This window comes from Lynx canadensis, chromosome B2, assembly GCF_007474595.2.
Source record: "Lynx canadensis isolate LIC74 chromosome B2, mLynCan4.pri.v2, whole genome shotgun sequence".
NCBI classification, from domain to species: Eukaryota; Metazoa; Chordata; class Mammalia; order Carnivora; family Felidae; genus Lynx; species Lynx canadensis.
This window is the reverse complement of record NC_044307.1, coordinates 84282024-84294830: the sequence shown is the minus strand read 5'-3', so window position 1 is coordinate 84294830 and position 12807 is coordinate 84282024. Positions and strand designations below refer to the sequence as shown.

Sequence of the window (12807 nt, the reverse complement as noted above, 5' to 3'; positions counted from 1 at the left end):
AGGACTTTTGATTATATTTATGGCTAAATAGTTCTTGCCACTGTGCCCTCTACCAACAAAGCAAAAGCTCAAAAACATATAAATGGTCTAACAAAATTATTTCTCTTTGAAACTTATAGAACAAAGGCATGTGTTCACATTTACATTTTATATTATCTCAGAAACAACTCAATGTTACAATATTCCACAGGGCACAATGTAGCCTTTATAAAAACAATGCAGTAAATTGAAATAAATTGCAAGAATTGCCTGTCAAATTGCCTGGTTGCAATTACAATTAAATATTCCCTGAATATATTGTTTCTAGGATCAAAGGGAACGGACCTATTCGACAGTAAAAACCAAGTCCACTTCAGCTTCCATTAATAACCTGAAGCCAGGAACAGTGTATGTTTTCCAGATTCGGGCTTTTACTGCTGCTGGTTATGGAAATTACAGCCCCAGACTTGATGTTGCTACACTAGAGGAAGCTACAGGTAAAATGTTTGAAGGTAATTACCACCTTTGGTTTGGATTCTTACTCTCTATACCTCTGTCATATTTTTTTCCAATATTGAGGGTGATGATTCGGTTCAAGATTATTTTTATATTTAAAGGTGAATATATGTGCATAAATATGTCCTTTGTAAAGGTTAGACAGAATAACGATTGAAAATTCAATGTTTTGTTTCTCAGTGTTAGAATTTTGTAATTAATATTAGTCTCTTTAATACATACTGGGTTTATTTGGAAAAGATGACGTTAGAAATAGAAACAGCACTTGTTCAATTGGGTATTGACACAAGCTGTTTTTGTAGAATCCAAAGCAGTATTATTCTGGTTGTGTCAGTCAAAGGTGCTCCTTCACAGAAACCCCCAAATGAAGCCAGGATATACACAGGATGGGCCAGAGAAAGATGCATCTATAAAAATCCGTGTTAATTTAAGCTCCTTGCCTGTTAGCAATGATTTCAAAAATTGCAGTTGAGAAACAAGATCTTAGAAACTGTATTTATTGTTATTTTTATCATCTCTTTTCATCTCTTATAAATACTTCAAGCATACTAAAGAATATATTCAAAGTATATGCGAAATATTAATAATTGAAATAAATATCTCTGTATCAACCACTGATCTTAAAAACACAACATCACCAGTATCTTGAATTATCATTTTTTTGCTTTATAATTCAGCAGAAGATAACAAAAATGCATGTGTCTATAGTGTATCACAAATAGGCAGATGTATGTTGGAATGCATGTCCAGAGTGCAAATTCAGAACAGCTCGAGTACTGCTCTGGTTGTTTCTCACTTAGCTGAGATCTTGGGGTGTGTTTCTGTCTTTTGGAGTTCTTGATTTCTCCCGATGTTACTGTTCAGGCACAGGGTTCCCCCAACTGTTACCTTCTCATCTCCTTGCCGGTGTAGTGTTCCCACAAGGATCTCTCTCTCTATTTTTTAAATGTCTACTTATTTATTTTGAGAGAGAGACAGAGAGAATGCACGTGCACTTGTAGGAGGGCCAGAGAGAGAGGGAAAGAATCCCAAACGGGCTCCTCACTGTCAGCACAGAGCCCAACATAGGGCACGAATCAACCGTGAGGTCATGACCTGAGCCAAAATCAAGAGTCAGATGCTTGACTGGATGAGCTGCCCAGGTGCCCCCTCACAATATTCTAAACAACGATGAGCTAAAAAACATTATGTGATTTTTCTCTCCTCAATTTCTAATAAAAAGTTTTTAAGTAAATTAAATCAGTACAATTTCGATCAATTATTTTGACTTCAGGAAAATATTTTTAAACAGCTTTTAAAAGGCAAATTGACAAATATTCTTTGATTAATGAATGTTTGTTAGGTTTGCTAACAGTATTCTTTTTCCAAAATATTTTGTTATATTTTTAAATTAACCAGTAACTCTCAGAACCTCAAATAATGAAACATACATTATAATACATTTGAAATACAAATCATTTATATAGAATTATAGATACAAAAGTATCAGTTGGGAAAATGTCATATAATTTTGTGTGACAAGCTTAATGCCATTATTCTTTATTACCTTTTTAAAATGGAGTATCTAAGATTAAAAATGAGAATATCTAAATTCAACGGTCACAAAACCTCAAAGCATTTTAAGATTTCAACATTTAAACATATAAGTGGTCTTGTACTAAATGTTCTAGTAGTTTTCAACTTAGACTGATTTCATGATATTACTTTGTAATTTCTTTTTTTTAATTTTTTTAAAATTTTTTTTTAACGTTTATTTATTTTTGAGACAGAGAGAGACAGAGCATGAATGGGGGAGGATCAGAGAGAGAGGGAGACACAGAATCCGAAACAGGCTCCAGGGTCTGAGCGGTCAGCACAGAGCCCGACGTAGGGCTCGAACTCACGGACCGCGAGGTCATGACCTGAGCTCAAGTCGGCCGCTTAACTGACTGAGCCACCCAGGCGCCCCACTTTGTAATTTCTAATATAATAAAACACTATTTATGAATAGCTTAATCTTAAATTAGAAATATTAATTTGTTATCTCACATTCACCTAATCATTCTTTATCAGTTAAACCTCTCGTTTTGAAAGCTCAAAATGAATACGTGCATTGTGCTGACTTCATAATAGGAAGATCTTGGGACAAACTCTTTTATATTGAGTGCTGAGATTCATAGATATTATTTTCATTATTTAAAAAATGAAGTAAATAAGATGAAGTAGTAGAACCTGAATGATCATATGAAATGAATGTTAAAACCGGATTTTTGTGTTTGAGAGAATTTGCAATTTTTATCATCAGAATATTTTCTCCCACTAGAATGTAAAGTTGATGAAAGAGTTATCCATATCTCTTTTCCTTACTATTGTCTTGCCAGTGTCTATCATTAGTGCTTGACACATAGAAGGCACTCAGCAAATAAGCAAGGAATGAATACCTTGTGGTCATCAGCATAGAACAGATTATCACTATCCGTCAGTGCTCGTAGACACATGCCTGGTTTCTCATCTTAGTTCTTCCATGGCCAGTTGTGAGACTTTGCATGAGCACCTTCCCAGACCCTAATTCTGGGATAGTAGCACCTAACTCATAGGGTTTTATGAATATTACCCAAGTTAATGTATACAGAGTACACACAGAAAGTCTCAAGTCAGTTTTTATTTATTTAGCACAGCCATTCTCCAGCTTTTGTTCTATTAAAAAAACATATTGAAGGGTGCATGGATGGCTCAGATGGGTAAGCATCCAACTCGATCTTGGCTCAGGTCTTGATCTCAGGTTCGTGAGTTCAAGCCCTGCGTTGGGCTCCCTCCACTCTGGGCATGAAGCCTACTTAAAAAAAAAAAAATACACACACACACAGATATATATTGAGGATCTCCAAAGACATTTTGATTATTTGGATTATATCTATTGATATTCACCATTAGAAATTAAAACAGAAATTTTTAATAAAACACACAAACACACATTTCATTAGCCATCAGAGTAATGTTTTTGTCACATGTCATGTAACTTCTGCAAAACTCAGCTGTGCACCTGTGAGCACATGAGAGTGAAAAAGGCAAATAACAGTATTCTTTTTCATATAAAATATATGAAATATATCATATAAAATAGTTTTGACCCTGCAAATCAAACTCTTGAGGCACTCTTAGGTGTACAGACCATCCTTTGAGAACTGCTGATTTGGCACAAGGTGCTGAGGTATGAATTAGGGATGCACAGAGACATATGACATGGTAATGCTCTGTTTAAAGTTTAGTGAAAGAGAGAAACTTATATAGAAATTCTGCCATACAGTTCAGCACTGGTGGAATGCATGGCCCCATCCTATCAGAGTGCTAGGAAACAGTGATTCACTATGCTTGGAAGGAGGGCAAAAGAGATGCTGTCAAAGAGGTCACTGGAGCAGTGGTTGAATACAGAAATTAAAGAGATTATTCTATTGCATGTATATCCTAAAATCCCTCTCTATTCAGAGTCAATACTGATGTTTTTACAATTTTGAAACCATGGTGTGGTGATTGTGACACTTACAAATTACTTTAAAATTTTATTACCCATGAAATAGATGAAAATATTAACCATAAATGTTGACTGTGGAAAGATTAAAGTGTGACCCTGACTATCTAGAAAAATGTATAAATATTCACAAATTCTAATCATCATTCAGTTTTCTCATTGGAGTTTTCTTTCTGAAGCTAAGGCAGAGCTGAGTCTAAGACAAGCAAAGAATTAGACCCAGGGGCACATGGATTGGATGGAAACAATTTCTACACATACGTGTATAATTTTTTCCTCCCTCATGAACAGAACTACTATATATATATATATATATATATATATAGAGAGAGAGAGAGAGAGAGAGAGAGAGAGAGAGAAAGATAAAATTGTTTTTTTTTAGACCCAAATGAAAAAAAAAAATTCTTCAAATCTTTTCTTTGTTGAATACTAATAGGCTGCAATTCAGAAATCAAAGTCTAAAAGTTGTTTTCTTTTTCTTCTTCCTCCCGCCCCCACTTTGTTTAATTCCCTCAGGGAGTAAATCAGCAGGTGCTGAGTTAGGAAGTCTGTATACACCTTTGTTTGGAAACCATTACACCAGAGCTACCTCGCTGTTTTTCAATCTAAGATCTACGTATAGTTAGCATAGGTATACAAAATTAAGAAATGAGTTGTCAAAAGGAAAATATAGATAAAACAGAGAAAAGCCAATCAGAAAAAACTTGACGCAGCCTATTGTGGCAAAACCTACTCTGCCTACGTATGATTTACCGCTCTGGAGACTCAGTCCCTTGACACCACCAAGAAAGAGGAGTATTTTCCATCCTACCTCATATTAAAGATTGCAGCTGTTGACTATTTCAGCAATAAGCAAACTTTATTATCCTGACATTATATGTTAAATGGCATGTTGCAACTGGATCATTCATTGGAATATACATTTCGTTGTTTTTGTACTCCTTTGATTGTTTTATCAAGTCTGTAATAGTATTAGAAATGTAATACTCTGGGGAAAATATGACAATTACGAATTCTCGTATAAGTAAAACTTTACTAATTTGGAAAAATGGAAGTGAGAAGGCCTTGTGACTTGAAGAATCGGAATCAGGCTGTTTTGAAGGACATGGAAACACACACTGTTCCCAAAGAGACTCTCAGAAAGGTCAGGCTGGGCTTGCCTTAAGAGGCATACAAGAATCACAGCATTGCACAGGAGGTTTTTGCAATTAGATAATACTAAACTGTTTTTTAAAGTACTCGTGCAATGTTTGCTCTTTCATAAATAGCCTACCTCCTCTGTAATCTTAAATTCTCAAATGTGTATACTGCATACTTTGTCAAATTAGAACAAATGATTCTGCTCATCTTTTCCCTAAATTATGATAGATTATAAATCCATGATGATTTACTATGATTCCATGATGATTTTTATTTTATATTGATGATATGAGAGATAAAGCACTTTTCTGCTTTGGAAAATGCAGAGTATATGTTTTGTTTCCTTTTTACATATGAGAAAAAGACACACAGAGATCAAATACTTTGCTGGGGAAAAAATGGAGATTTAATACAACTGTACATCAAAGATCTCTCTCTGTTGAGTTATAACTAAGTTTTCAACAACTAAGCAGGGGATAGCCATTCAATAAGGCATTTTGTGGGTGTCTTTTATAACTGAGGAATATAAAACAGATGAAAGTTTGTCCTTACCATGCCCTTAAAATGCAAAAAATAAACGTTTATTGAAATCTATATCATTACAATGTAATGCATTTATTTAAGATGAGAGGTAAATTAAACAGCATAGATACCTCTTATTCATAAGATTTTGTTTACCCTCTCAAGTTCTTACATGGTATTGAGTGTTTCTGAGCCTCTTTTTCTCCGTTTACAGCAACAGCGGTCTCCAGTGAACAGAATCCCGTTATTATCATTGCTGTGGTTGCAGTGGCAGGGACCATCATTCTGGTGTTCATGGTCTTTGGCTTCATCATTGGGAGAAGGTAGAACACAGATTTGTTCTAATCTTTAACACAGAATGTATTGATTTTTTAGAATTATGTCAGCCTATTACTTACTATTTAGTGTATTAGAATGTTAGATACTAAATGCAAACATTCTTTGGGATGAGATACTAAAGGTTAATAAATTTCCATTCTCCCAAGGTCAAATACAGTGTGAGCTTAATCATTCATTGCCTTTAGTTTAAGAGCAATGAGTACTGTAAGTGCTATTGGGTGTATTTTTATTGGTTACATTCAGCTAGGTTTTCATTATAAATACAGTAGATACCTAGGGAGAAATTCACTCTTTTAGTTAATGGTTTGTGGAAACCATTTAAAATCTGCTGTTGTCGTTGTTTTTCAGAAGAAAGTACAATTATTCACTCATTGATAAATCTAAATCTGTGAAGTATGTTCCTTCTACATTGTCTCACACCAAGACTTTATATTCTGTATGTTTTTTAATCATATTAGTTACTATATTATTAATGAGTTCTTAACTATGGGCAAGAAGTTTCTGCATGTTGTTTATTGCTCTAACTAGCAAGTAGTTAAGGAATTAAGGTATATTGTACTGAATTTTAAATATATAAAGTAAGATCATTGTTTGAGATCATCACAAATTTGATTTTTTTCCTAGGCACTGTGGTTATAGCAAAGCTGACCAAGAAGGGGATGAAGAACTTTACTTTCATTGTAAGTGTTTGGCTTTCTTTTTTTATTATTTGTACCCCAGTTAATACAGAGACCTGGTTGTTAGTATTGGCATGAATAAATTCCTAATGTATCATGCTTGAAAGTACCTAATGAACTCAAAATGTTGCTTTAAAGCATTTGAACGAGATATTTAGAATGAAAATCATATGATGTGAATTTTAAAAACAAAATATATTCAGAAATTTAATCTCTCGTAAGAAATTTTAGTATAACTGCAGGACATTTAGCTGCTTTTATGTCACAGTTTTTCCTTTTGCAAACTTTGCCCAAGCGTTTCATACCATTCTAACAACAATCCATTAAATGTTGCATGGCCCATATTCTAGTGAAGGAATTCATTTAGAAGGATAGACCCTTTGTCCCACCCAATGAGTGATGCTACCATGACAGCCTAAGCTAAGGAGCCTTCTTCTCTTCAGCCACTATCTATACATTGTCGGATAGATGTTTCCCCAGATATAAATTGAATAATAGGATTGATCCTCCAGTTTTTTCTGTGGATTTTGGTTCCCTGATTCTTAAACATTCATTTTGGAAATCATATTCAGAAGAGACCTTGGGAAACCAAAGAAAATAGATGCCCGTCTGCATTAATTTTATTCCTATTGCAATGTGGATGGCAAGTGAAAAAATGAGAGCTATGCAAATAAATGTTATTCCTTCCTGTAGCCAAAGAAAAAACCTCACAATCATATGGTTTTAGTTCTAATGATTAATGATGTTCATATCCAAGTGCATCATTTTTATTTTTAATCCTTGGAAATATTAAAAAACAATTTCACTTATTATTTTTCTTGGTAGCATAATCTTTACTAAGATTGCTGTTGGAGAAAAAAATTTTCTAATTTGCCCATGAGTTACATCTATTATTATGTTATTTATCAAATTATTATGCTAGTATGTAAGAAGATATTGTCATGTACCCATCCTAACGTCACAAAAAATGTATAAACATCAATCAAGAAAATGCATGGTTTAAAGACACAAATTGGGAGCACTATTATTATCGTTACTGTAATTCTCAGTGATGAGAGTGCCACAGGCAGTTTATAGAGATACACAGAAAAAAACGGAGGGTACATTTTTTTCTCTTTTACAACAGGAGACAATATCTTTAACACTTCCCCAACAGAAAAGAGCGAGTTGAAACTTGAATGCCTAAACTTTTACAACTAGTTTTAAATGTATATAGAAGAGTAACATATAGTTCCTAAAATCCCCTATTCTACCCATTTGTGAACAATTTGATGACAGAATCATTTAATTTTACCTTCAACAGTTTGTCACTTTTCTTTCCTTTACTGAATACGTCTGAGACATCCCCAAATTATCAAATACGTTTTAGTTTCTTTGCCTTTAACTTTCAGGTTATGCAGAAGGTAAACTGAAATGTGACTTACCTGAAACATGTTGTATAGCTGTATGCTAAATTGTCATCACTCAGTTTTAATATTTTGATGCCATTTGCTTTTTTTACATTTGACATCGAGTTTGTAATTAGAAAAAATAGAGCTGCATGTTTACTTTCTGACATAGACAAGATAAGCCTGATATATATATATATATATATATATATATATATATATATATAAACTGTTTTCACCTCTAGAGCAAAATATCAATGGTGGTTTTAAGTTATTTAACACTCATGAGAAATGTCAATGAGATGTTAACACACAAAAAACCTCATTCTCTTAAATTGAGAGAAACAAGAAACCAGAATATTCAGAAATATGTCAACGTTTTCCTTATTTTAAAACATCCGTTTTAGATGAATAATGAAAAATTAAAGTGCACTTAGCAATATCCTACCCTAGTAAATCCTTGATATTTTTGAATCACCTTCTTTACAAAGGTATCTTTTCTTGTCATCTGATGACCAGGCACTTGATTTGATTTTATAGCTGTATCTAAAATACGTAAAGTACGACTCTATGGTCACCAGCTGTTTACAAGTTGGTGTCCTTTTATTTCTTTAGTATACAGACAATTTTCTTAGGTGCTAAGACACCAGATTGAATTTTTACAGAAACATGAAAGCAACCATTTAACTAGCTTTTAGAGCACTGAATTTAATAGAATGTCCAGTCATTTGTATCAGGCGCCCTCGACTCTCCATGGCCCCGAGTGCTACATTTAAAGATATAAACACAATGGAGAAGTTTAGTGAAGCAATTCCAATTTACATTTTGTTTCCTCCTACCATTTCTTCTAACAATGTCTTTGAATCCAAGCTGGGCAGTATTTCATGTTTTTATGCCAAAATTGCTCTGGCCTGTCAAAATGTTTTATGACAGCTTGAATAAAGAACCATCAGAGACCCATTTGAGATGCAGAAGGTTACCTCCAATCTAGCTCCCTTATCACAAAACAAAAACAAAACAAAACAAAACAAAACAAAAAAAAGAAAGAAAGAAAAAAGAAAGAAAGAATGGAAAGGGAGAAGATGGCTCATTCTCCATCTGCCTGCCAATCTAGGAGGTTAACCTATTGTTTTCTTCCCTTCTCTCTTTTTCTCTTCCCCCCCTCTTCCCTGTACTCCTTCTTCTCTCTTTTCTCTTTCTATCCCCTCTCTCTTTTCTTGTTGTGTTTTTTTTTTTTTCATGTTCAGCTTTAGTAACAAATGAGCATCTGTCAGTTTTATAAACTGCAACAATAATTGTTTAAGACAATCAATTTTGGATAAACAATCAACTACAGCAGAATAAATCAAGATTTTTAAATCCCATTTTCCTTTATACATTCTGCTTCTTTTTGTTTGTTATGTGTTTATTTTTTAAATATAGTTTTAATATAATGTGATGACATAAGCACAGTTAGGCTGCAGTGTAATACATAAATATATTGTTCTCAAAATAGTAAGATTTAATGAAAAGATTGTTCAGTGGCTTTGTTAAAACAATAAAGTTTTTTTGAGGATATAGTGTAATTCTTTTTATTGCATTAATATAACCAAATATATGCCTATCTATCTTATCTTTGTCTTTAACCAAATGATTAGATTTGGAATACATTATTGTAACTGAATTTGATTTAAAGTTGACATAGCATTATCTGTTACCTGCATGCTTCTGGGTGCATTTTAAGAAGATTTTAACTTTTAAGATGATTCTATGTTGTTTGAATTTTGACTACCTTTTCTGAGGCATATTGGCTACCTCCTTCCAGAGCCTTATATTTGAAAGTTCATAGAAACCATTCCTCTTTCAAATTGCTGTCATCCACGGTTAGCAGATCCCAGGAATATTGTAAATTTTCTAACTTTACTCTGCATTTTGTACATCTGGCCTCTATTGCCCTTCAAGGTGAAGATGAAACTGTGTCTTTAGTAGATTTCTCTCTGATTCTGTGATAGTGGTCCCTCACATCTTGTACTAATTTTATGTATATGTCAACGGTGGTTGGTCTTTACAAAAATAAATCAAAAGAATAAGTAAGATGTCTAAATGTTTTTTAATATTGCTGTCAGTGTAGTAGGCTACCTGTAAATGAAATGTCTTCTTTTCCCAGTGTATTAATTTGATTGATTGACTGACTGATAGATTTACAAATGTGTTTCCAAGTCCATTACAAACCTCAATATGGCTTGAACTATGCCATGATAGCAGTGAATTTAATTAAACCTCCAGTCTGATAAGAGTCATGTCAGAGAATTTTGGTGATGTCTTTTGTTGATTTACTGGAAAAGCAATTCAGTTAGTAACCTATGAGCTGGATCCTATGTTACCTATAGAAGCTTGCAGATAATACCTATACGCCAACAGACCGAAGTAGTCTGTTAAAACTGCTGTGAATCAGGTGATGTGGAAGCAAGTTCACTGTTCCAAGGAGCACTCTGCATAATGAAATTCCTGGGCTGACTGCACAATAAGTGCTTTGCTTCATCACAGTCATGCTTTCTTACATCATTACAGTTAAATTTCCAGGCACCAAAACCTACATTGACCCTGAAACCTATGAGGACCCAAATAGAGCTGTCCATCAATTCGCCAAGGAGCTAGATGCCTCCTGTATTAAAATTGAGCGTGTGATTGGTGCAGGTAAGGCTGTTGTAGCTTCCTTGTTCAGCTGTTCCATTTAGCCAGGATCGAAAGTCATACATCATAATGACAGGCAAATAATTATACCTCAAGTATAGAACTTTTGCATTCACCTGAACTGTTGGAAGCAATGAGGCTGTACTTGTTTATGAGATCTCAAGAAAAAAAATGAAAAAGAAGCATGTGGCACAGAAAATCTGTATATCTTTTGTCTTCTGTTGGATTTTTAAGATATTGCTCTACAATAAGCTACTTCACAATAGTTCTGGCCTGCTGTTTAAGAAATGACTTAGTATTTTTATTTTTTTTTTAATGAGAATGTTCCTGAATTTTTGTTGGAATCTACATTTCCTCTTACTTGATTTGCCATCTTCCTGCCAGGCTTTCACCTTTTTTGATCCTTTTTTTTTTTAACCTTTTTTTTTTTTCATGCATTTGTAGGTATTAGTCAGCCATTTAATTCCATGCAGAAAATTAAGATGTGTGACTTATATAAAAAGAATATTATTTTCTACATATACAATATATATTTTTTACATGTGAATTTATTTATTTTTGAGAGAGACAGAGCATGAGTGGGGGAGGGGCAGAGAGGGAGGGAGAGAGAGAATCCCAAACAGGCTCCATACTTTCAGCTCAGAGCCCTATACTGGGCTTGAACTCATGAACCTTGAAATCATGACCTGGGCCGAGATCAAGAGTCGGATGCTTAACCAACTGAGCCACCCAGGGACCCCTGTATACAATATATTTTCATAGTAATTATACACTTTGGATTCAACTCTCTTAGATTTAGCAGTCCTAGTGCATACAAATTTCAGACTTTGAAATCTAAAAAATACTTGCTTCTCAAACCGTAAAAGCAATAGCAATGTTTAGAATTTGCAAATGCATCCTCATGCTTTAGCCACCAGTGTACATTGTATCCTGTATTCAAATCTAAAGGTTGTTTCTAAAAACGTTTTTGTTAATCCAGTTAAAAAATTGTAGTTTGTGTAACAGATAGTTTAGCAAAGCTTAGAAGTGTTTTTTAGTATTATGCATTTACTATGAACGAAGAAATATTTTTGAGATTAACATACACCTGCCTGTTCTATTACTTCAGGAGAATTTGGAGAAGTCTGCAGTGGTCGTCTGAAACTTCCAGGGAAAAGAGATGTTGCAGTAGCCATAAAAACCCTCAAAGTTGGTTACACAGAAAAACAAAGGAGAGACTTTTTATGTGAAGCAAGCATCATGGGGCAGTTTGACCACCCAAATGTCGTCCATTTGGAAGGGGTGGTTACACGAGGTAGATATTGATACCTTTCATTTATCAAGTGGACTGTCAGAAATTAGTGTTATTTTGTACCTAATTAAAAACTCAAATTATGAACCTGTTGCATATTCTAAATGAAGGGTTTTTTTTCTTGGTATATAATGGACTAAATTTTTCATTTATGTTACTACCTCTGAAGAAATCAGGATAAATGAAGGCAGGATTAGAGTTAAAGAATAAATCTGATAAACAGACAGATTGACTGATATTTTCATTTAGCTTCAATGGCCATAAAAGTGATGCACTCTAAGTTTGTACATTTTATGTAAAGTGTCATTTTCTCTGAGTTTTGTTCACAAAGTAGGAGTCAGAAGAACATACTGACTTTATTCTTTAATTTCGTTAATCATAACCAACTTCCAAACAGATATTTAATAACTCTGAGCTTAGCAGCAGCACTGGGACATTAGAAACACTCACAGCTCACCCAGTCAGCCTTTCAGAAGAGCACCGTGTATTTTATTGAGGGTGAGAATGGGAATAAGCCTGAAGTTTAGGTTATGGCTCCTTAAGATACACTTTTTTTGATACATATATATATATATATATATTTTTTTTTTTTTAAATTTTAGGGAAACCAGTCATGATAGTAATAGAATTCATGGAAAATGGAGCCCTAGATGCATTTCTCAGGGTAAGTAAGAAAAAAATTATCCTACCATTAAATGCATTATCCATGTTACAACTATCATGTTGACTATCGTGCACAGCATAAACCATAAACATTGTAAACTTTAACAGATC

The 12807-nt window shown here is 33.9% G+C and overlaps 1 protein-coding gene across 3 annotated transcripts in view; it reads left to right on the top strand.

Annotated features, from left to right (window-relative positions):
- EPHA7 (EPH receptor A7) overlaps nucleotides 1-12807 on the top strand; it is a 169967-nt gene that overhangs the window by 143262 nt on the left and 13898 nt on the right. Inside the window, exons 7-12 of one of the 3 annotated variants that reach the window (XM_030315988.1) lie at nucleotides 308-476; nucleotides 5880-5988; nucleotides 6629-6684; nucleotides 10620-10745; nucleotides 11851-12036; nucleotides 12636-12697. In XM_030315988.1, the coding sequence (XP_030171848.1) occupies nucleotides 308-476; nucleotides 5880-5988; nucleotides 6629-6684; nucleotides 10620-10745; nucleotides 11851-12036; nucleotides 12636-12697 (708 nt within the window). Of the gene's footprint in view, nucleotides 1-307; nucleotides 492-5879; nucleotides 5989-6628; nucleotides 6685-9316; nucleotides 9465-10619; nucleotides 10746-11850; nucleotides 12037-12635; nucleotides 12698-12807 lie in introns of those variants that run through there. The other 2 variants (XM_030315986.1, XM_030315990.1) reach the window with 2 other exon arrangements.